Consider the following 23256-nt stretch of genomic DNA (forward strand, 5'->3'; position numbering starts at 1 on the left):
CACCTCTGCCCCTCCCTGCACATTCCTCTCCAGTGCAGCTTCCAGAGCAGAGTTGCCGGGACAAAGGCACAGCAATGTCTCACCCCAGTGTCATGAAGCTTCCCTGCTTGGCTGCACCATCAGCTGCATTTTTACAAGCACCCCTTGGCCCCCGGCACTCTGGGCTGGGTATAAAGAGCTGAGGGCTCCACAGCCTCCATCCACCTTCCTGCACTCGGCTCTGCTCATCCCTCAGGTGAGTGCAGCCCCTTGGGGCCCTCTCCCTGCCTCTCTCCTGCGAGGCCCTGCAGTGTGCACAGCTCTGCCTTGTCTTGCAGCTCTCCCTGCTGCAGCCAAAGATGTCCTGCTCCAGCCTGTGTGCTCCCTGCGGGGTGGCCGCCCCGGCCCCGCTGGCCGACACCTGCAACGAGCCCTGCGTGCGGCAGTGCCCTGACTCCACGGTGCTGATCCAGCCCCCGGCCACGGTGGTCACCTTCCCCGGGCCCATCATGAGCAACTTCCCCCAGTACAGCGCCGTGGGCTCGGCAGGAGCCCCTGTTACGGGTGGCTTTGGAGGCCGTGGGGGCTATGGGGGCCGTGGGGGCTATGGGGGCCATGGGGGCTGGGGAGGCTACGGAGGCTACGGAGGCTGTGGGGGCTATGGAGGCTCTGGAGCCTATGGCTGCTATGGCAGCTATGGGGGCTCTGGCTATGGTGGCTGGGGCCGAGGCAGCTGTGGGATCTGCTAAGCCCCTGATGTCCTCAGAGCTCCCTGCTGCATCTGCCCTGGGCCTCCACTAGCAGCTGCCTTTGCTTTCTGGCAGCAGGTGCAGAGCAAAGCTCTCAGCCCCTCTCTGGGCTGCTGCCAAGCTGCTGCTTGACCTTCCTGCTCCTGCTTCTCTGCACACAGCAACCTTGCAGAGCCCCAGCTGCTGCCTTCAGGCTTCCCAGCTCTGCCTGCAGGAGCTGCTCCCTGCCTGCCCTCAGCGCAGCGGCGCTGGGCATGGGCTGAGTGCCCTCTGCTCTGCCCGGCTCTGGGACTGCCAACCTGCCGCAGGAGGGCAGAATCCTTGGGCTGAGCCCAGGCCTGTGCCCTGCTGCAGCCTCCTGCCTGTTGTGTTTGCAGGCCCTGGTTTCTGTGGGGGCTTGCCTGAGTGCCTGCTGCATTTCCCTGCTGCATTAAAGAATCTGCCTTGCATCAACACTTTGCCTCCCGACTGCTCTGTGTCAGTTTGCTCTGCCAGGTCTCCACACTGCCCAGCCAGAAGCTGGCAGTGAAGCTCAAGCCGCAGGGTTGGGGGCACAGGGCTTAGTGACCAGGCCTTGGGAGGGTCTCAGCAGCTTGTGCTGGGTACAACCAGAGGACTGGGTTGGTTGGAAAGAAGCTTTCAGCTCCTCCAGAGCAACCATTCTGGGACTCTGCCAAGCCTGGTGCTAAACCCTGGCCCTCAGCAGCACAGCCACAGGGCTTGGGCACACCTCCACGGGCAGGGAGTCAACCACCTCTCGGGGCAACCTGTTCCAGCGTTTGAGAACTCTCTCAGGGCAGAAGCTGCTTCCAGTGTCCACCCTAAACCTCCCCTGCTGCAGCCTGAGGCCATTTCCTTTCGCTCTCTCCCTTCTTCCTTGGCAGCCCCAATCCCCTCAGCCCCCCGTGCAGAGGGCATTTACATCCCATCTGCCTTACAGACAAAGCTGGGTTGGTCGAGCCCCCACCCCTGCAGGTGTTTCAGAGCTGCAGAGCTGAGCTGCTGAGGGCCTTGGGGGAGCAGCAGCTCTGGCAGGGTCAGGCAGTGGTTGGGGCTGGCAGTTTGCAGAGGCTGTGCTGAGCTTCAGCCCCATGGCACCTGAAGCTGCAGGCTGCAGTGTGCATGCTCACTCTCCCTGTTCGTTTGCACTTGTGTGTCACACATAGACATGTTTGATGGCAGTAAGGTTGGCAACAGCCATACCCAGCATACATTCCAGTTCCTTGCCACGTTGTCTGCAGGCCATCTGAGCGAGAACTCTGCCTGCTGCCAAACGCAGGCTGGACAGAGCCAGCTGCCCTCTGTCACAGACCTGCAGGCAGCACTAGCAAACACATTCCTGCCCTGCACTCGCAGATCTCTTTGCCCTTTCTAGGCTGAATCTCTCTCCTGATGTATCTGGAGAATTCTCCCTCTTTTACTGTAGCAGTCCAGGCTGTCCAGTTAGCACAGGCAGGTGCAAGTGTCTCCTATGCTGCAGTGTCACTGGGAGTGCTTCTCTTGCCAGTGTCCCTCTGTGCCATGCTGTGCAGGCAGGGCTGCCATCTGGTCCAGTTTCCTCCTGCACTTTCATGCCTGCAGACTAACTCAGCATACAGTGGCATAGGTGTGGTGGCATCCTTCAGTAGCTGCAGTGGCCTGCAGCTGGCCCTCCTTTAGGCATGCCAACTCTTCACAGATCTGCCATAGCAAGCTGGTGCCTAACCTAGCCTGCTGTGAATTACATCCCAGTGTGTGTGTGGACACTGATCTGGTAATCTTTGCCATTTTAAGCTTGCCAGTGCACTGCAGTAACAACTGTGCATTCTTTTACCATGATCCCTACCCTAAAGTACCACCACTGATATAAAGAAAACCCAAAAACCATCCTATAATAACCCTAGTGTGGATTCTTGACCTTAGCTAGGCTGATGCCAGGAATCTATAAACTAAAGAACTGTGTTAAACCACTGAACTGATTTCTGCAAACAACCAACCCCCCAGGCCCCCTGTGGTACACTGCACAGAGCTCCTCTGAAGTGCTGGCACACAGGAAACAAGAAACCCCTTTGGTTCAGTCTCCCTAAAAGAGAATTGCAAACCTATCAGCTTGCCAACATCTCACCCCATTAAAACTGCTCCAGACTTACTCCCAGTGTAGTATTCCATTGCAGTTATTAACCACTGACCACATTCTACTACAATTATCAACTACTTAACATACTTTATTCTGATTACTTATTACAATTACCCCTTGTTTGTCATTGCTACTGTTCCTGTACCCCCCATTAGTGTCACCTATCACCACTGGTACTACAGGTGTTATGTACTCCCCCTTGTCCTCCTCGTGAACCCCATCTGTATCCAAACAGACTCACCCCTTAGCTCGCAGACTCCGGGGGCTGCTGCGACCGAAGCCTGACTCTGGAGACTTTCCTTACACCAGGATTTGCACCTGCAAAACGCTCCTAGAACACAAACTCGACATTGCCACTTTAAAAGCAAAGGCAGCCTGTGGAGAAAGTAAAACTGCAGGAAAAGGAAGGGGAAGGGGGGAAGCCAAACTGTGCCAGGCTGTGCCAGGGAGAACAGCAGCAGGGCAGGGGGCAGCTGGAAGTACTCGGCAGAGAAAGAAGGAGAAGAGCCTCCAGAGAAACTAAACCAGAAACCAATCTGTTAGAGACTGAGCAGGGGGTGGGCTCCACTCGTGGCTACAGCCACGCAATTTTCCAGGAGGTTTGAGTCCTTGGGAGGGAATTCCCTGCTGCCATCTGAGGCGGGGCAGGGCTGCGGGCGGGGCCGCCGCAGAGGTTGCTCTTGCTGCTGGTGCGGAGCTGCGCTCGCTGCAAATTGGCTTCTTCGGCTCGGCCCGGGGCTCGCTTCTGTGATCTGCCCTGGCAGATCTGCTCCTTCCATCGGCCCAAATCCTCCAGCCCCGTTGCAAGCACAGCAATGTCACTGGGCAGGTGAGAGTGAGGTCCAGCTGCAGACAGCGCCGCGCATGGGAATCGACTGCTTAGGACTTGTGTAAAAGCCAGCAGCACTTCATCCGCGGCTGCTTCTGTAGTCCCGTTGCCCTTTGACTGTGTTAAGCGTCTGACACTTAGCCTCCCAGGAGTCGGGGCGAGATGGCTACTGAGACACCTCCCGTGGGAGCACTTCCCACTTCTCTCCGAGGTCTCAAAGGCAGGGCCTGCATCCACCCCAAGACCCTTACACTTGCACCAAATTCACACAGTCCTAAGAGTCTGTTTTCTGCATTTCACAGCTCTGTGCTCTAACATCTTCACTCACAGCATAAGAGAGATTCCTCCTCTCGAGGCACGCAGACACCCACGCTGGTGATGCTGCACCTCTGCTGCAGCTGTGATGCTGCACGCTGGTGATGCTGCACCTCTGCTGCAGCTGTGATGCTGCACGCTGGTGATGCTGCACCTCTGCTGCAGCTGTGATGCAGCATGCTGGTGATGCTGCACCTCTGCTGCAGCTGCCCGGCACAGTCCCACCGGCACATCGCGTGCTTTGCCGCGCCGCTCCCAGAGTCTCTCTCGGCAGTTTTGCTCCTTTGGCTGATCTGCCACAAGTGCAATTTGTGCACAGATCCCTGCTCACTATTCCCAGCTCTGTGGCTGTTCTGGCCAGTTCCAGTGTGACTTTCACACACACAGAATCCTGCTCAGTGTTCCCAGCTCCGTGGCTGTTCTGGCCAGTTTTATGCACACTAAAGTCTCGCCTTTGAGTGAGAGGGGCAGGAACTGATCTGTGATGTCCACTGTGTGATATTCATTGCTACTTTGCTGCTTAGCACAATGCAGATCTGGGCAGAGCTCCTCCTCTCTGATGCAGAGCTCCTTAGGAAAGCTGTGTGGTTTTCTCTGGTAATCTCTGTCAATGTCCTCACCATACCCCTTGGATAATGTGAAAAACGCCTGACAGGTGATGGAATCCAGGGCGTGCCCCAAAGCAGTGCAAGAGACAGAGCTCACAAGATGTGCAGGCCGTGTGGAGTTCTCCTCTGGTAAGTGTGGCCCCCAAAGAGCACCTGTGAAGGCCTCACCCTGCATGCGAAGACTTCACTGTACATATGAAGACCTCACAGCACATGGGAGAGAGCGAAAGGAAATGGCCTCAGGCTGCAGCAGGGGAGGTTTAGGGTGGACACTGGAAGCAGCTTCTGCCCTGAGAGAGTTCTCAAATGCTGGAACAGGTTGCCCCGAGAGGTGGTTGACTCCCTGCCCGTGGAGGTGTGCCCAAGCCCTGTGGCTGTGCTGCTGAGGGCCAGGGTTTAGCACCAGGCTTGGCAGAGTCCCAGAATGGTTGCTCTGGAGGAGCTGAAAGCTTCTTTCCAACCAACCCAGTCCTCTGGTTGTACCCAGCACAAGCTGCTGAGACCCTCCCAAGGCCTGGTCACTAAGCCCTGTGCCCCCAACCCTGCGGCTTGAGCTTCACTGCCAGCTTCTGGCTGGGCAGTGTGGAGACCTGGCAGAGCAAACTGACACAGAGCAGTCGGGAGGCAAAGTGTTGATGCAAGGCAGATTCTTTAATGCAGCAGGGAAATGCAGCAGGCACTCAGGCAAGCCCCCACAGAAACCAGGGCCTGCAAACACAACAGGCAGGAGGCTGCAGCAGGGCACAGGCCTGGGCTCAGCCCAAGGATTCTGCCCTCCTGCGGCAGGTTGGCAGTCCCAGAGCCGGGCAGAGCAGAGGGCACTCAGCCCATGCCCAGCGCCGCTGCGCTGAGGGCAGGCAGGGAGCAGCTCCTGCAGGCAGAGCTGGGAAGCCTGAAGGCAGCAGCTGGGGCTCTGCAAGGTTGCTGTGTGCAGAGAAGCAGGAGCAGGAAGGTCAAGCAGCAGCTTGGCAGCAGCCCAGAGAGGGGCTGAGAGCTTTGCTCTGCACCTGCTGCCAGAAAGCAAAGGCAGCTGCTAGTGGAGGCCCAGGGCAGATGCAGCAGGGAGCTCTGAGGACATCAGGGGCTTAGCAGATCCCACAGCTGCCTCGGCCCCAGCCACCATAGCCAGAGCCCCCATAGCTGCCATAGCAGCCATAGGCTCCAGAGCCTCCATAGCCCCCACAGCCTCCGTAGCCTCCGTAGCCTCCCCAGCCCCCATGGCCCCCATAGCCCCCACGGCCCCCATAGCCCCCACGGCCCCCATAGCCCCCACGGCCTCCAAAGCCACCCGTAACAGGGGCTCCTGCCGAGCCCACGGCGCTGTACTGGGGGAAGTTGCTCATGATGGGCCCGGGGAAGGTGACCACCGTGGCCGGGGGCTGGATCAGCACCGTGGAGTCAGGGCACTGCCGCACGCAGGGCTCGTTGCAGGTGTCGGCCAGCGGGGCCGGGGCGGCCACCCCGCAGGGAGCACACAGGCTGGAGCAGGACATCTTTGGCTGCAGCAGGGAGAGCTGCAAGACAAGGCAGAGCTGTGCTCACTGCAGGGCCTCGCAGGAGAGAGGCAGGGAGAGGGCCCCAAGGGGCTGCACTCACCTGAGGGATGAGCAGAGCCGAGTGCAGGAAGGTGGATGGAGGCTGTGGAGCCCTCAGCTCTTTATACCCAGCCCAGAGCGCCGGGGGGCATTGGCCAAGGGGTTGTGGCTCCAGCCCCAGCTAATTACCCCAGCAAGCAAACGAGCATCATGGCACTGACTGTGTGTGGTGCAAGCCAATCAGCTCCCTCCCCAGCACACTGGCACCGTGATGCTCCGTGGGGACTGCAGGGGTGACCATGACACATCCTGGCACGAGCGGCATGGGGCTGACCTCAGAGCTGCAGCAAACCCCAGCCTGGCGCTAATCCCCCATTCTGCCGATGCAGAGAGTCCTGGGTGGCCTGCAGAGGCCCTGGCAAGCCCCTGCCCAGCACACCTCTCATTGTCTCCCTTTTACAAGCTGCTAAACTGAGGCACCGGGAGGCTGGGCCGAGTCAGAAGCCATTGCACACACTCAGAGTGGCTGCCAAATGCCACCGATGCCTGAGTGGCAGCAGCAGCTGCACAGCTCATGGCCATGGGCTCCACAGGCATCTCCACCAGCTGCCTGCTGCTGTGGCTCTGCTGGGCAGGGGCACTGCCAGGGGCCAGTCTCACTCGAGGGCCACACAATGAGTCAGGTCCTGTGGGACTGCAACACACAGGGGTCTGGCACAGGCACACTGGGCATGGATATGGGAATGGGCATGGACGTGGGGTTGGGATGGACACGGGACTGGAGGCGGACACAGGACTGGGCATGGGCATGGGATGGAGCATGGGAGAGCTCCACAGGAGGGGATGTGCAGGGCAGAGCAGAAGGGCAGCAAAGGGAGCAGGTCAGTGCCAGCTCACCCAGCCCCATGTCTGTGGGCAGGGTCCTCCCTGAGCCCTCTCGGGTGCACTTTGAGCACTGTGCCAGGAGGTGCTGGATGAGCACCCACAAGGAGCCAGGCGGCAGTGGCCACGCTGGGCACTGCTGCCCCATGGCCTGCAGCTGGGAGGCTGCTGAGGTGACCTGCCTGGGCCCAGGGAGCTTCTGCAGGAGGCCCAGGCCCAGTCCCCATGGGCAGAGGGGGGATGAGGGCAGCCCGGGGCTGATCGGTGCCGCCAGGGCAGCCACAGAAGCCCCTTGCTGCCATGCTGCTGTGTCACCTCTGCCCCTCCCTGCACATTCCTCTCCAGTGCAGCTTCCAGAGCAGAGTTGCCGGGACAAAGGCACAGCAATGTCTCACCCCAGTGTCATGAAGCTTCCCTGCTTGGCTGCACCATCAGCTGCATTTTTACAAGCACCCCTTGGCCCCCGGCACTCTGGGCTGGGTATAAAGAGCTGAGGGCTCCACAGCCTCCATCCACCTTCCTGCACTCGGCTCTGCTCATCCCTCAGGTGAGTGCAGCCCCTTGGGGCCCTCTCCCTGCCTCTCTCCTGCGAGGCCCTGCAGTGTGCACAGCTCTGCCTTGTCTTGCAGCTCTCCCTGCTGCAGCCAAAGATGTCCTGCTCCAGCCTGTGTGCTCCCTGCGGGGTGGCCGCCCCGGCCCCGCTGGCCGACACCTGCAACGAGCCCTGCGTGCGGCAGTGCCCTGACTCCACGGTGCTGATCCAGCCCCCGGCCACGGTGGTCACCTTCCCCGGGCCCATCATGAGCAACTTCCCCCAGTACAGCGCCGTGGGCTCGGCAGGAGCCCCTGTTACGGGTGGCTTTGGAGGCCGTGGGGGCTATGGGGGCCGTGGGGGCTATGGGGGCCATGGGGGCTGGGGAGGCTACGGAGGCTACGGAGGCTGTGGGGGCTATGGAGGCTCTGGAGCCTATGGCTGCTATGGCAGCTATGGGGGCTCTGGCTATGGTGGCTGGGGCCGAGGCAGCTGTGGGATCTGCTAAGCCCCTGATGTCCTCAGAGCTCCCTGCTGCATCTGCCCTGGGCCTCCACTAGCAGCTGCCTTTGCTTTCTGGCAGCAGGTGCAGAGCAAAGCTCTCAGCCCCTCTCTGGGCTGCTGCCAAGCTGCTGCTTGACCTTCCTGCTCCTGCTTCTCTGCACACAGCAACCTTGCAGAGCCCCAGCTGCTGCCTTCAGGCTTCCCAGCTCTGCCTGCAGGAGCTGCTCCCTGCCTGCCCTCAGCGCAGCGGCGCTGGGCATGGGCTGAGTGCCCTCTGCTCTGCCCGGCTCTGGGACTGCCAACCTGCCGCAGGAGGGCAGAATCCTTGGGCTGAGCCCAGGCCTGTGCCCTGCTGCAGCCTCCTGCCTGTTGTGTTTGCAGGCCCTGGTTTCTGTGGGGGCTTGCCTGAGTGCCTGCTGCATTTCCCTGCTGCATTAAAGAATCTGCCTTGCATCAACACTTTGCCTCCCGACTGCTCTGTGTCAGTTTGCTCTGCCAGGTCTCCACACTGCCCAGCCAGAAGCTGGCAGTGAAGCTCAAGCCGCAGGGTTGGGGGCACAGGGCTTAGTGACCAGGCCTTGGGAGGGTCTCAGCAGCTTGTGCTGGGTACAACCAGAGGACTGGGTTGGTTGGAAAGAAGCTTTCAGCTCCTCCAGAGCAACCATTCTGGGACTCTGCCAAGCCTGGTGCTAAACCCTGGCCCTCAGCAGCACAGCCACAGGGCTTGGGCACACCTCCATGGGCAGGGAGTCAACCACCTCTCGGGGCAACCTGTTCCAGCGTTTGAGAACTCTCTCAGGGCAGAAGCTGCTTCCAGTGTCCACCCTAAACCTCCCCTGCTGCAGCCTGAGGCCATTTCCTTTCGCTCTCTCCCTTCTTCCTTGGCAGCCCCAATCCCCTCAGCCCCCCGTGCAGAGGGCATTTACATCCCATCTGCCTTACAGACAAAGCTGGGTTGGTCGAGCCCCCACCCCTGCAGGTGTTTCAGAGCTGCAGAGCTGAGCTGCTGAGGGCCTTGGGGGAGCAGCAGCTCTGGCAGGGTCAGGCAGTGGTTGGGGCTGGCAGTTTGCAGAGGCTGTGCTGAGCTTCAGCCCCATGGCACCTGAAGCTGCAGGCTGCAGCATGGCTCTGGACAATCGATGAAGCCCAGGGGACAGATATCTGTGCAGATCTGAGCCAGAGCAATGCAGACAAGGAAGCTGTGGTGGTGCTCTGAGGGATTTAATAGGGATAAAGCTGAGAAACAGAGTCTGAACTATCACAGGATGCAGGAGCAGAAGGGCTGGGTGCAGGATTCCTTCACAGCTGCAGGAACCCTCCTGGTTCCCTGGCACCAGTTTGGCTGCTGCAGTATTTGCCTTCCACTGCCTTAATCGATCTTTCCTGCTCGCTTTTAGCCCAATCAGCTCTGGTGGTTTCCTGTTCCTCCGGCAAAGCTTCGGCAGCAGAAATGCATCCATGGGAAGGCTGAGACACGTCCCCTCTCGATGTCACTGAGTTGGCTGGGACAGAGCTGCAGGTGAGTGAAGCTTTATCCTGCGAAGCCCAAAGTCCTTCACAGCCCCAAATCCGTGCAGGGTTAAGAAGTCAGTAAGGAGAAAAAGAAGAAATCATTTGGGTAGAAGACTGAAGACTGCCAAACCCCTCAGCTTCCAAACCCCCACAGCCTCCCGCCGCGGTCCTGCGCTCAGCGCTCCTGTAGAGCTTCCTCCCGAGCGCAGCTGCGATCCGCTCCCGGAGCTCCTTGCCGGTGAGCTCGGGGGCTCGGCAGGGGCTCAGGGCAGCAGCGGGGGCTCAGCGGGGGCGACAGCGGCTCGGCAGGGGCTCAGCAGCGGTAGCAGGGGTAGCAGCTGCCGTAGCCGTAGCGGCCGCTGGAGCAGGAGGACGGCAGGCAGTAGCGGGAGCTGTAGGACGGGCACCAGTCGCGGTAGCCGCACACGGAGCCGTAGCCGCGGAAGCCGCAGGGGCTGCCGCAGTCGTAGCTCCGATAGCTGTAGACGGTGCCGTAGCCGCAGGGAGCGTAGCAGGGCTCCTGGCACTGGGTCTGGTAGCAGAAGGTCATCTTGGTGCGGCGGAGGGAGGCAAGCCTGCAAGAGAGCAGGGAAGAAGCAGCCTGTAAGGCGCTGGTGCCGCTGAGTGAACCCCACGGGAAGGCTGTGACTGGGAGGGAGCGGAGAGGCAGCGCATCCAGGCAGGCTGCCAGGCACGCTCTGTGCTCAGCTCTTCTGCCCTGCGTTTTCTCCCGAATCCTCCATCTTCAGCAGCCTTTCCTCCGCTTCCCTGCTCAGCCCCACTGGCTGCAGTCGTGGATCATGGCAGGGGAAGGGGCTGTGAGCTGCGGTGCCCCTGTCCAAAGGGAGCTGGCAGGAAACGAGATGGAAAAGCTCCTTCCTAGCCAAGCCGAGCTAAAACCTTGAAGGGGAAAGAAGCAGACCTGCAGGACTGACACAGAGTCAGAGTTGAAGGGGATAGAAGGAGACCTGCAGGACTGACACAGTCTCAAACACTCCAATACTAGTGAAAATCCAGGGAGGAAAGAAAATGCTCCCCATCAGCAACATTCTTCCATCAGTAACATCCATCAGCGACACTTATCCTTCAGTGGCACTCAGCCCATCACAGCCTCGACCTGTAGATTAGTGGGAAGGAGGAAAACAGGGAGAGAAAGAGAGGGAAATAACCACAGGAGGTGTTTGGTTAGAAGAGAACTTCAAGATCCTCTCGTCCAGCCTTCAGCCCAGCACTGCAGAGTCAGTCCCAACTCCATCCTCATTCTCTGTCTTTTCTAAGTCTCCCCCGACTCACCCAGCTCTGCAGGAGGATGAGGCAGGAGCAGTGGATGCCTTCCCCTCAGTATCCAGGGTTTTTATGGAGCTCCCAGTCCCGCCCCGTCCGTGGACGTCTGCAGCCTGGGCCAGCCCCCGCTTCCCACTTGCCTTTTGCTGTCCGCATGACTCCCCCCCCGCGGAGGTACTGCTGCTCCGCAGGGTCTCTGATGACTGCGCAGCTGTGACGTGCAGGCTACACCCTGCAGGGCTCTTTCATCTCGGGACTCCCCAGCACAATTAACTCCTGGTATCATCCTGCTGAACTCACAGCTTCAGCACCGTGCAGAAATGTGCAGGAGTTACCCAACAGGGCATGGCTGCAGGAGCAGCCTCCCCACTCTGCTCTACTCCGTGGCACCTTAATTTAGTTCTGGGATATTTGTGGCAGGGGTAACCTCCCTTTCTCACCTCTTTCGTCACCTTAATGACAGATGACCCAGCAGCCTCTTGCCAAACCCTCCCAACACGTCCTGTGCCTAGCCAGAGGGAACAGACCACTGCTGGAGTCGTGGATGTGTTTGGGCTGGAAAAGGCCTTCCAGATCATGGAGCCCAACCAGTGCCTTGGTTCGATGCCATCACAGGTTCATGGGATGGATTGTGTTGGGCTGGCTTGGAGGGGACCCTCGAGAGCATCCAGTTCCAACCCCCTGCCATGGACACCTGCACCAGCCCAGAGGGCTCAAAGCCTCATCCAACCTGGCCTGGAACACATCCAGGGAGGGGGCATCCATGACCTCCCTGGGCAATCTGTGCCAGGCTCTCCCCACCCTCTAAAGAATTCCTTCCTCATCTCCACTCTCAGTCTCCCCTCTCCCAGCTCAAAGCCATTGTCTCTCATCCTGTCCCTCCCAGCCCTTGTCCAAATTCCCACACCAGCTCTACTGCAGTCCCTTTCTGGTCCTGGAGGACTGCTCTAAGGCCTCTCTGGATCCTTCTCTTTTCCAGGCTGAATAACCCCAACTCCCTCAACCTGTCCCTGCAGCACAAATCGACTCAGCTCCAAAACCACCCTGCAAGCACCACACAGGTCTATGGATGACATATTTGAGGGAGGCAAAAACCTAAGAACTTTGAGCCCCATTTCTGCAGCTATAAATTACAGCTTTAATGAGGCACAGGAGCAGGATCCTGATCAATGGCTCTGAACAGCACATGACAGAGCAGCAGAGTGGCTTCCCCTCACCTAAAATTCATCTTTAGATCTCTCTGGATGTGTAAATCTTTAATAAGTATTAATGAAGGCTTGGATATTCCACATGCAGAGAAAGGCCCAGGACAGTTGGCACCTCTGTCATTATCCCTTGTCTGGCTGCCAGTAAACAGCAGTGGCTGGAGCTGAAGGTCACCAAGGGAAGGCCTGGGTGCTGCTGCTCAGCAGATGACATCCACAGGGCTCAGCACTATTCACTGCCATTAACAGCATTTAGTGGAACACCTCAGCAGCACCCAGAGGCTGCCACACTGAGCCATGCTTAGCACTGGGGCACTCCTCACGCAGGCAGCAGTTAGCACACAGCTGCCTTCCTCCCTCTGTTCTCTTGGTCCTCCTCACCAAGGACCAAGACAGATCTTTGTACAAGCACCAAGCAGGATTTGTGGATCCAGGGATCTTTGCCTGGCTTGGGCTGGCTCCAGGCATGGTGCCAAGCCTGCAGATTCCAGAGAGATGAATTCTACTTGAAAGCCTTCAGATGGGTTATTGATTTCCACCTGCTACAGGCTGATTGAACACTTCAGGTGGCAAGGGACCCTCAAAACCCATCCAGCCCAGACTCCTGCAGCCAACAGGGACAGCCCCAACCAGAGCAGGCTCCGAACAACCCCGAACAACCTGCCCTAGGCTGGTGCCAGCCAGGGGACTCTCTGGGCAGCCTGGGCCAGATTCTGCCCACTCTCAGCACCACCAATTTCTTCTTTTCTCCACTCCCAACCTCCCTCTGGCACTACCAAACCATGCCCCCTGGTCCTGCCACCACAGGCCCTGCTCCAAACTCTGTCCCCAGCCCTCTGCTCAGCACGGGAAGCTCTCCAGAAGCTCTCCCTGGAGCCTTCTCCTCTCCAGGCTGTACCCCACCACCACCCTCTCAGCCTGGCATCCCAGCAGAGCCCTGCCAGGCCTGCTGTGGCCTCCTCTGGCTCTGCTCCAGCAGGTCCCTGTCTGTCCTGTGCTGAGGGCTCCAGAGCTGCCCCAGCCCTGCAGGAGCCTCAGCAGAAAAACAAGGCAGGAGAACTTTTTTTGGATTATTATTTCTGCAAAATCTTCCTACCCCAACCCACCCCAGAGCAGTGCAGGCTCCGTGTACAGCAGTGGGCCCACTCTTCCAGAGCCAGCACTGTGGGCATCAACCCATCCTGCTCCCAAGGTCCTCCCTTCCCTGTCCTGTCCTAACTCAGGTTTCACCACACTAATTCTGCAAATGAAACTGACCCAGGAAGCCTGAAGATGAAAGGAAGCTGCAGTGCAAGGTCATGGTTTTGGAGGCCAAGAGCTGAGTAATGATCACAAACCAAGACAAACAATTGCAGCAAGTGGAAGGGATGACAGGCACCAGGAAATGTGGAGCTGTGATGAATTGGAGCCGAAAGCAGCCTGGGCTGGGGCAGATCAATGTATAAAAGGCAGCAACACCTCAGGCTCTGCACCTGCACCTCCAGACCTGCTGCCTCCCTCAGCTCGGTAAGTGACTGCCAGCTGCACCTGCCCTGCTGCGGCTCTGGCAGAGGTTCATGGCATGGGTCGGGTTGGAAGGGACCTTCAAGATCTCCAGTTCCACAGCCCTGCCATGGGCACCTTCCACCAGCCCAGGCTGCTCCAGGCCTCATCCAGCCTGCCCTTGAACACCTCCAGGGAGGGGGCAGCCACAGCCTCCCTGGGCATCCTGTGCCAGGCTCTCCCCACCCTCACTCTCAAGAATTTCTTCCTCATCTCTGGTCTCAATCTCCCATCTTCCTCCCTCAGAAGAGAGGGGAAGCCAGGAAGGAGAGAGGTGGGCAAGAGGGAGTCAAGCCAGAGCCTTAGGTGGAGCTGTTTGGTTGGCTTTCGTGCCCACCCTTCCCTCCTCTCCTTTCCCATGCTCCTAGGGTGTTTGCTAGGAGCAGGAGGCTGCTGCTTATCTCTGGGCCAAACCTTCCCCAAATCCCAGCATGTAAGGGGGTGGAGATCATCTCCTGCACCTGCCCTGCTCCAGCAAGGCACCTACAGCAGCTTGCCCAGGACCACAATGGCCAGAGTGGGCTGCAAGCTGTTCAGGCAAGGAGACTCCATAACCTCTCTGAGCAGCCTGCTCCACGGCTCCAGCATCTTTGAAATGCAGAATTTTCTCCTTGTGCTCAGGTGGAACCTCCTGGGTGCCCTTTGGTGATTGTCCTGCCCCTGGACATCACCGAGAGGTGGTGTGCCAGTCCTGCAGGTCTCCTTCTTTCCCCTTCAAGGTTTTAGCTCGGCTTGGCTAGGAAGGAGCTTTTCCGTCTCGTTTCCTGCCAGCTCCCTTTGGACAGGGGCACCGCAGCTCACAGCCCCTTCCCCTGCCATGATCCACGACTGCAGCCAGTGGGGCTGAGCAGGGAAGCGGAGGAAAGGCTGCTGAGGATGGAGGATTCGGGAGAAAACGCAGGGCAGAAGAAGAGCTGAGCACAGAGCGTGCCTGGCAGCCTGCCTGGATGCGCTGCCTCTCCGCTCCCTCCCGGTCACAGCCTTCCCGTGGGGTTCACTCAGCGGCACCAGCGCCTTACAGGCTGCTTCTTCCCTGCTCTCTTGCAGGCTTGCCTCCCTCCGCCGCACCAAGATGACCTTCTGCTACCAGACCCAGTGCCAGGAGCCCTGCTACGCTCCCTGCGGCTACGGCACCGTCTACAGCTACCGGAGCTACGACTGCGGCAGCCCCTGCGGCTTCCGCGGCTACGGCTCCGTGTGCGGCTACCGCGACTGGTGCCCGTCCTACAGCTCCCGCTACTGCCTGCCGTCCTCCTGCTCCAGCGGCCGCTACGGCTACGGCAGCTGCTACCCCTGCTACCGCTGCTGAGCCCCTGCCGAGCCGCTGTCGCCCCCGCTGAGCCCCTGCCGAGCCCCTGCCGAGCCCCCGCTGAGCCCCCGCTGAGCCCCCGCTGAGCCCCCGCTGCTGCCCTGAGCCCCTGCCGAGCCCCTGCCGAGCCCCCGCTGAGCTCCCCGCGCCCTGCCCCCGGGAGCGGATCGCAGCTGCCCTGCGGCTGGTGGCCTCTGGATGAACTCCTGTCGGCCCCCGCGGCCAGCGGCTGCGGCCAGCAGCGGTCCTGAGCTCTAATCAGCAACGGTGCTGAGGGCTCAGCACCTCTCCTCAGTGTCCGCAGCTCCTCTGAGTAAGCTGCTTTTAGGGTGAATTCTTCCCTTGTAGCCTCGGGTGGTGGAGGTGCTGCGCTTGGCTGTGCAGTTGGTGACAGCAGATGAAAACCTGAGCAGAGCCTTTGTTTGGCTGTGCTGAGGAACCTGCTCCTCACCCAACAGTTCCACGGTCTCCAGAGCATCTGCTGTGACCTGTAGTAACCCTCTGTGTAGTGTATGAACCCCTGGGTACTCCTACTCTGTGCTCCTACAAGGTGTAACTGCTGCATGCAGTGCTTCTTACTCCCATTAAAAGATCAAGCATCTAAGTTCTGCTCCCTGATGGGGTTCAGAGTTTGGATTTTCTCTTCTATGTTTGACTTTGGTGAGCATTTGCCTGGCACATGGCACACAGAGAGCAGTCTCTGGCCTGTCAGAGGTGACTGAGTGTGACTAGCACATCCAGAGAGCCTCTCCTGCCCCTCTGCTCTGTCCTGCCCTGGAGAGGACACCTCTGGAGTGCTGGGGCCAGTGCTGGGCTCCCCAGTTCCAGGCTGACTGGGAGCTACTGGAGAGCAGCCAGGGGAGGCTGGGAAGGTGCTGAGGGGCCTGGAGCAGCTCTGGGAGGAGCAAAGGCTGAGAGCCCTGGGGCTGAGAGCCTGCAGGAGAGCAGCCCCGGAGGGCATCTGAGCAGTGCTCAGAAAGAGCTAAAGGGGTCTGAGGGGTGAAAGGCTGGAGCCAGACTCTGCTCAGTGCTGCCCAGGGACAGGGCAAGGGGCAAGGGGCACAAAGTGGACCCCAGGAGGCTCCATCTGCTGATTGCCCAAGCAGCAGCTCAACAATGTGAGGACTTCATGCACTGCGGTCAGTGCCTGCTGAGTGCATTCCAGCCTCAGCTGTGCTGCATTCGAGCCTCCAGAGTGCACTGAGACACAGAATCTGAACCTCCCCCCGGTGCCTGCAGGCCTGACACAGACCATGGCAGGAGAGCAGGCAGCAGCTCAGGCTCCCTCTGCCCAGCACCTGCCAAGGTTTCCCTGCTGCCGTTTCTCCTGTGTGGGAAGCTTTCTCCTGCAGCGAGGTATGGAATGTAAACATCAGGCCCTGTGATGGGAAGTGTCCTTGGAGTCTTACTGATTCCCAGGGGCCTAAGCTAACAGACCCATGAGCAACCCTCGCACAGCTGTCAGGGGGTGGAATCTGCCGGCCCCCGGGGCGGACACAGCCCCAAGGGGGACTGACCCTGGCCAGCCCCCCTGGGTGGTACTCACAGGTTGTTTACCACAGGTAACCTATCTCTGCCTTACACATAACTTGGAGCCAATCTGTACTGTCTACTTCTGCCAGCCCCAGGCTGGTTGTGGACGCCCCCTCTGGGGCCTATAAAAGCTATTGCACTACCCTAATAAAGTTGTACTGATGCACAGATGCCTAGAGGCTGCTGTCTCGAGTCGTCAGTACCCCGATCTCGCCTCTCGCCAGCCTCCGTACCCCGACACTCCTGGTCCTGTGTGTGAGCTGCCAGCTGGGACCTTCCCATCCCTGTCCTGGCTGGGCACACAGCCTGCATCCTGCGAGCATCTGACAACCTTCACCATCAGCAGAAAGTGTCCCACAAAGGGAGAGAAGAGGATCCAGATCCCAGATAAGGCTTCAAAGGGAAGTTTCTTCTTGCCCGCAATTAGCTCCAGGGCACTGTGACTGGGAGAAGCAAAAGTGGCTGTCAGCTCCACGATGCTGGGATGAGCCTACTGGGACAGTTTCCAGTCTGGAGTCATCTCAGGCCACCAGAGGACTGAGGTTTGGAAGGGATTTCCAACAGGAAACGTTTTCCAGCCTGAAGGAGCTCCAGCAGGCACTGAGCTGTGTGCAGGGACTTTGGCACCAACACCAGGGACAGGATTGCTCCAGGGTTCACCTCATTACCAGTTCAGGCTGGGGGGTGAGGAGACAGAAAGCAGCCCCACAGAGAAGGCCTTGGGAGTGCTGGTGACTGAGAAGCTGGGCAGGAGCCAGGAATGGGCACTGGCAGCCCAGAAGGCCAGTGGCAGCCTGGGCTGCTTCCAAAGCAGCATGGCCAGAGATGGATAGAGGGATCCTGCCCTCTGCTCTGCTCTGCTCTGCTCTGCTCTGCTCTGCTCTGCTCTGCAGAGACCTCCCCTGCAGTGCCGTGCCCAGCCCTGGGGCCCTCAGCACAAGGACATCCTTCAAGCCCTGCTTTGGAGGTTCACCCTCCTGGGCCTGCAGAAGGACCCTGGGGGTGCTTCTGGAAAGTTCTTTTAGACTAATCACCAACTGACAGAGGCTGTTTGAGTCCACCCTGCTGGGCTGTGCTGCCCAGTGCCTTGTGCTGCAGATGTTCAGCTGCCCTCACAGCTGGAAAACACAAACCAATGTTCCCTCACCTGGTCACGGAAGCTGAGCTCGGGTTTGGAGGTGCCTCCTGGCAGGGAGCTCTGCTCTGGGCACTGCTCTGCTTTGTAAGGGTCAAAGCAGCTGTCAGCTGATGCAGGATCCTGTGGATTTCCTGTGGGATCCTACCCTGGCTGGGCTGGAAGGGACCTTCTGGAGGCCATTTCAGTGCTCAGCTATTTGTTTTTTGGGGGGACACACACAGCCACATGGCCTCAGCCCCAGTGGGGCTGTTTGGGCACCCCAAAATTAGCATCTTCCAACCTGCACAAGCAGCAGCAAACCCAAACTCTCCTGCCCACATCACAGCTCCAATTAGTGTAAATTGGTTTCCTCCTCACCAGAGCCATGAGGCTGCCCCAGCCCACGCAGCAGCACCAGGCACGGGACCTGCTTTCACCCACAGACTATGGGCTTGGGGGTCTTGGGGCTCAGCCTTTGCTTTCATTAGCATATCAAGATCCCAGGACAGGGGAATGCTGCAGGCTTTGGCAAGAGGTGATCAAGGATCAGGAGTCACAGGTTTGGGATATTTCTAACCCATCAAACCTGCAGAGACCTGAATTAGATCCCAGCTCCCTGCAGGAGAGCACAACTCCTGTGCACTGCACCTGACAGACTGAGCAGAACACCCAGCTCCAAGAAGGACGTTTGTGAAGCTCCAGAGCCCTCCCTGCAGGGATGGGGCAGCCCTGGAGCCCTCGGCACAGGCAGAGACCTGCTGGAGCAGGGCCAGGGGAGGCCACAGCAAGGCTGGAAAGGCTCAGCTGGGATGCCAGGCTGGGAGGGTTGGGAGGGTACAGCCTGGAGACAAGGCCTCAGGAAGAGCTTCTGGAGAGCTTCCAGTGCTGAGCAGAGATCTGGGGACAGAATTTGGTGGCAGGACAAGGAGGGATGGTTTGGAAGTGCCAGAGGGAGGCTGGGAGTGGCGAGAAGGAGAAATGCTGAAGGTGGGGAGAGCCTGGCACAGGGAGCTGAGGGATGCCCCTGGTTGGCTCTCAGCTTCATCCCACAGAAGAAGACAACCAAACCCCAAAGCCTTCTTTGGGCTTCCCCCCCCCCCCTCAAAAAAAAAGATACCTCCTTGGGTGACCTTCACTGCAATGAGCCATGCCTCATTTGCATATTAAATGAGCTTAATAACAGGCAGGTTGAAAGTGCTGAACCTCATTAGAATTTCTGGTATCAATCCCAAAACAGTCATTAAAGACTTTACTTGGCTTTGTTTGTGTCACTGCAGCATTAATGCCCTGTGCTGGATGCTGTGCAACAAACAGACCCGGGAAGGGAAGCCCCAGGCTAGGCAGGGCTTGTCCTTAGGGAAACTGAGAGATTGCAGGCACCATCCCAGTGCAGACAGGGAGGGATCCAGCTCCACCTCACCACCAAACCCCCCAAGAAGTGATTTCTCCTTTCCCTGCTTAGAAAAATCCCTTCTGTGTGCCCAGCCAGGGCAGGGATGGGAAGGTCCCAGCTGGCAGCTCACACACAGGACCTGGAGAAACGGCAGCAGGGAAACCTTGGCAGGTGCTGGGCAGAGGGAGCCTGAGCTGCTGCCTGCTCTCCTGCCATGGTCTGTGTCAGGCCTGCAGGCACCGGAGGGAGGTTCAGATTCTGTGTCTCAGTGCACTCTGGAGGCTCGAATGCAGCACAGCTGAGGCTGGAATGCACTCAGCAGGCACTGACTGCAGTGCATGAAGTCCTCACATTGTTGAGCTGCTGCTTGGGCAATCAGCAGATGGAGCCTCCTGGGGTCCACTTTGTGCCCCTTGCCCCTTGCCCTGTCCCTGGGCAGCACTGAGCAGAGTCTGGCTCCAGCCTTTCACCCCTCAGACCCCTTTAGCTCTTTCTGAGCACTGCTCAGATGCCCTCCGGGGCTGCTCTCCTGCAGGCTCTCAGCCCCAGGGCTCTCAGCCTTTGCTTCTCCCAGAGCTGCTCCAGGCCCCTCAGCACCTTCCCAGCCTCCCCTGGCTGCTCTCCAGTAGCTCCCAGTCAGCCTGGAACTGGGGAGCCCAGCACTGGCCCCAGCACTCCAGAGGTGTCCTCCCCAGGGCAGGACAGAGCAGAAGGTGTCACAAGACAATGATTCCAGCATCATTTTCTAATGATTTCATCCAGAGAAGAGAGGAAAAAAATGCAAACTGCAGCCCCTAAGCCTGAGCCTCATTGCTCAGCTCTTGGTTAATTGATCCCTGCCTCGGCCTGAGCTCCTCGCAGTGGAGGCAGCAAATTAGAGGCAGGAGCAGGAGCTGCAGGAATCGATGGAATCCTCTCGTTAATTGCGACGGAAATGAATCAAAACGGCTGCAGAGGGCCCTGAGCAGCTCCTGCCAGGCCTCTTCCCTCCCTGGGCAGTTTGCCTGACCCCATAACCTGCAGAGTGCTCCTGCACTGCGAGGGCCATTCCCTGCAGGACCCAGGCAGCTGCCAGCTAACAGCCTCTGCAGCCGTTCTCGTAGCCTCCAGGCTCACTCCCAGCTGTCCCCTGGTGGATTCCACGAAACTCATTTGTCCTGGAAAGTTGGAAGATGAAAGAATCTCCTCCAGATTTAATCACAACCTGGTACCAGAGGAATCTGAAAATTGTCCTAAATGTGGGGGGGGAATAATTACAGCAATTGGGCTGCTGAGCTGCTTCCCAAATGGGTCTGTGACTAACAGGGTGGAAGTGCTCAGGGAGCTGCATGGAATTCCCAGCTCTGGGAAGCAGTATAAAAGGGCCCTGAACCCCACACTCCTCACACTGCCTCTTGCTTGGCTCCCTCCGTGAACTTGGTAAGTTCAGATCTTGCTTCCTGGAGCTTCCTTTTTCTTGGGAGTGAGCTCTCTGCTAACATCCTCTGGGAGAAGCTTTTTCTCCTGTGGGAGTTCAATCTGGAGAGTAAAAGAGTTGGGAATGTGGAGGGATGGAGGCTCAGTACCGGTGGTGAGATGTGGAGCCTTCAGATGGGTGAAGGCCTGGAGAAGAAGGCTCAGGAGCAGCTGAGGGAGCTGAGAGTTTTCAGCCTGGAGAAGAGAAGGCTGAGGGAGGCCTCACTGCTGTCTGCAGCTCTCTGAGAGGAGGCTGGGGCCCGGGGGGGTTGGGCTCTGCTCCCGAGTCTCAGCTGAGAGAAGAAGAAATGGCCTGGAACTGTGCCAGGGCAGGGTTAGGTTGGAGATTGGCAGAACCTTCTGCACCACTGCACCCACGAGTGTGCAAGTCACAGGAGCTGCTTCAGGCTCTCTGCGGTTGGTGGAGCAGCTCTGGTCTGCAGGAACAGAGGAGATAAAGGATGGAAACTGGGTCTGGTGGTTGAGTCTGCTGAAGAGGGAGCAGAGGAAGGGGCTGGGTAACAGGGAGGCCAAAAGGAGAGCCTGAGGGCACCCTCAAGACTTCCCACCAAGCCTCTGCTCCCTGCAGCCTGAAGCCTACCCCTAACCTGCTGCTTTCTTCCAGGTTTTGCTGCCTCCCTCCCTCCACCCCAAGATGTCCTCCTGCTGCTCCCCGTGCTACAGCCTCTGCTGCTCACCCTGCTACAGCCTCTGCTGCTCGCCCTGCTACAGCCTCTGCTGCTCCCCCTGCTACCGCACCGTGCGCCGCACCCGCACCTACCGCTGCAACCCCTGTGCCTACAGCACCCTCTGCAGCTACAGGAGCCGCTGCAGCTACGGCAGCTCCTGCAGCACTCGGTACTGCTACCCGACCTGCTGCAGCTACAGCTACGGCTGCTGCTACCCCTGCTGCTGAGCCCGAGACAGTGTCCCCAGGACTGGCATCGACCCGGCCCGGCGAGTGCAGACCAAGGCTCCCCCAGGGGCAATGCTCAGGGCAGTGCTGAACCCCCGGGGCAGCAGCTGAGGCTCCTGGCCAAGGGGAGCTTCGCTGCTCACTGAACTCTCTTGGCACTTCTGCTGCTTCTTCTGCCTGCTCCCTCCTGCCTTTCTCAGATGGGAGCTCTCTCCTCACACCCTCTTGCCTTTGAAACCCCTTCCTGTGCCTCCCGCAGCGTCCTGCAGTTCGCTTGGAGCTTCTCCCAGGCACTGCAGGAGAGCTGAAGGACTTCTGCAGAAATGGCTTTGGTGTCAGCTGCACTTTCCAGAGTTGCTTGCAGTGAGCTGCTGCAGTGCTGCGTAATGGAGAGGGATTGCAGCTGGCTCCACTTTGATCTGGATTTACAAGGGCCTGAAGGCTGAACAACAGCTCCAGCAAAGAGGAATCTTCTTTATTGCACCCTGCAGTGACTCACCTCCTGCAGCTCTTCCCAGCACCCCAAAGCTGTCATCTCCCCAGATCTGTGTCACCTTCTTTTCTTACTGCATTAAAACCTTTCCTGCATGAAAAAACTGAACCAGGGCAGAGTCCCAGTTCTGTTCTTCCCTGGCCCCAGCCTACAGGAATGCAAAGTGGTGGCATCCTGAAGGCACTTTTTGGCCCCAGTGATGGCAAAGCAGTTCCTATCCCTCTGCCCTCAGAGCAGCTGGTCCCAGTGAATGCAGTTGTTGGGCACAAATATTCCTCCACGAGTTTTGCCTTTACCTCCCCAAGCTGTGCCCAGCTTCTGGCGGACACTTTGCAGCACGACTGAGCTGCAGCAGCCTTCATCATGCTTGAAATCACAGCGTGGCTGGGTTGGAAAGGTCCTGGAAGCTCAGCCAGTGCCAAGCCCCTGACATGGGCAGGGACATCTCCCACCAGCCCAAGTTGCTCAAGGCCTCATCCAGCCTGGCCCTGAACACTGCCAGGCCTGCAGCCCACGTAACCTTTCTGAGCATCCTGTCCCAGTGCCTCAGCATCCTCCTGGGGAAGAATTTCCTCCTCACATCTCATCTCAATCCAGCTTCTTCCAGTCTGAGGCCATCACCCCTTGGCTTGTCACTCCAGCCCCTTGTCCCAGATTCCTCTGCAGCTCTCCTGCAGCTTGCAGATCCCTGAGCACAGCAGGGGAACAGCTTTGCCACACAGCCTGCGTGGTGCTGGAGAGGTTTCCAGAGATTTAAAAATCATAGAATCATAGAATGGGTTAGGTTGGAAGGGACCTCAAAGCTCCAGCCCCCAGCTGGGGACCCAGAAGGACCTCCAGTTCCAATCCCCCTGCCACTAGAACAGGTCACTCAAGGCCTCATCCAACCTGGTCCTGAACACCTCCAGGGAGGTTGTGGAGCACAGAATCAGAGTGGGACTGAACATCACATTCTGTGGTTCTATGCTCCACAACCTCCCTGGGCAGCCTGTGCTAGGGCCTCACCACCCTCACTGTAAACAACTTCTTCCTAACATCCATTTTCAATCTCCCCTCTGCCAGTTCAAACCCATTCCTCCTCCTCCTGACATCACAAGCCCTTGCAAATGGTCCCTCCATAGCTCTCCTGTAGGCCCCCTTCAGACACTGGAAGGCCACTCCAAGGTCTCCTGGAAACCTTCTCTTCTCCAGGGAGCACAACTGAGAAATAAGCCCAGAAACGCAGAAGTGATGCAGCAGAGGTTTATTATGAGACAGACACCTCGGAAGGCACAGACCTGAAACCCCACACCCCAGAGCCTCTTCACCCCCTCCCTCCACCATTCATCCACAGCTGATGTTTTTGTCCATCGTTGCCAGAAACACGAAAGCCATTTACAAAGAACCCAAGGAGTAGCAGCAACTTTTGATGCAGAGTAGAGAGTTTGGGTGGCCTGAGAGCAAGCAGC

The 23256-nt window shown here is 58.6% G+C and overlaps 5 protein-coding genes across 7 annotated transcripts; 3 read left to right on the forward strand and 2 right to left on the reverse strand.

The window, feature by feature from the left end:
- The first annotated feature begins 163 nt into the window (after positions 1 to 163).
- Positions 164 to 728, forward strand: LOC135192647 (claw keratin-like). The gene is made up of 2 exons (XM_064175918.1): positions 164 to 235; positions 318 to 728. The coding sequence occupies exon 2, from the start codon at positions 339 to 341 to the stop codon at positions 726 to 728; it is 390 nt and encodes a 129-aa protein (XP_064031988.1). The 5' UTR covers positions 164 to 235; positions 318 to 338.
- Positions 729 to 5681: 4953 nt separating this feature from the next.
- Positions 5682 to 6270, reverse strand: LOC135192598 (claw keratin-like). The gene is made up of 2 exons (XM_064175852.1): positions 6193 to 6270; positions 5682 to 6110 (listed from the first exon to the last, which is right to left on the reverse strand). The coding sequence occupies exon 2, from the start codon at positions 6087 to 6089 to the stop codon at positions 5682 to 5684; it is 408 nt and encodes a 135-aa protein (XP_064031922.1). The 5' UTR covers positions 6090 to 6110; positions 6193 to 6270.
- Positions 6271 to 7488: 1218 nt separating this feature from the next.
- On the forward strand, positions 7489 to 8053 carry LOC135192648 (claw keratin-like). Its single transcript, XM_064175919.1, has 2 exons — positions 7489 to 7560; positions 7643 to 8053. Exon 2 carries the CDS (start codon positions 7664 to 7666, stop codon positions 8051 to 8053), a length of 390 nt encoding a protein of 129 aa, XP_064031989.1. The 5' UTR covers positions 7489 to 7560; positions 7643 to 7663.
- Positions 8054 to 9254: 1201 nt separating this feature from the next.
- On the reverse strand, positions 9255 to 10946 carry LOC135192614 (scale keratin-like). Of its 3 annotated transcripts, none has more exons than XM_064175872.1 (2): positions 10855 to 10946; positions 9255 to 10136 (listed from the first exon to the last, which is right to left on the reverse strand). In XM_064175872.1, the coding sequence occupies exon 2, from the start codon at positions 10109 to 10111 to the stop codon at positions 9875 to 9877; it is 237 nt and encodes a 78-aa protein (XP_064031942.1). In that variant the 5' UTR covers positions 10112 to 10136; positions 10855 to 10946; the 3' UTR covers positions 9255 to 9874. The 3 variants fall into 3 exon arrangements, with proteins under 3 accessions (XP_064031942.1, XP_064031943.1, XP_064031941.1); XM_064175873.1 differs by having other exon boundaries at positions 10530 to 10946; XM_064175871.1 differs by having other exon boundaries at positions 9255 to 10483; positions 10530 to 10946.
- Positions 10947 to 14283: 3337 nt separating this feature from the next.
- LOC135192615 (scale keratin-like) lies at positions 14284 to 14980 on the forward strand. Its single transcript, XM_064175874.1, has one exon. It carries the CDS (start codon positions 14665 to 14667, stop codon positions 14899 to 14901), a length of 237 nt encoding a protein of 78 aa, XP_064031944.1. The 5' UTR covers positions 14284 to 14664; the 3' UTR covers positions 14902 to 14980.
- The last annotated feature ends 8276 nt before the right edge of the window (positions 14981 to 23256 follow it).

This window comes from Pogoniulus pusillus, chromosome 43 (assembly GCF_015220805.1).
Source record: "Pogoniulus pusillus isolate bPogPus1 chromosome 43, bPogPus1.pri, whole genome shotgun sequence".
Taxonomy (NCBI): domain Eukaryota; kingdom Metazoa; phylum Chordata; class Aves; order Piciformes; family Lybiidae; genus Pogoniulus; species Pogoniulus pusillus.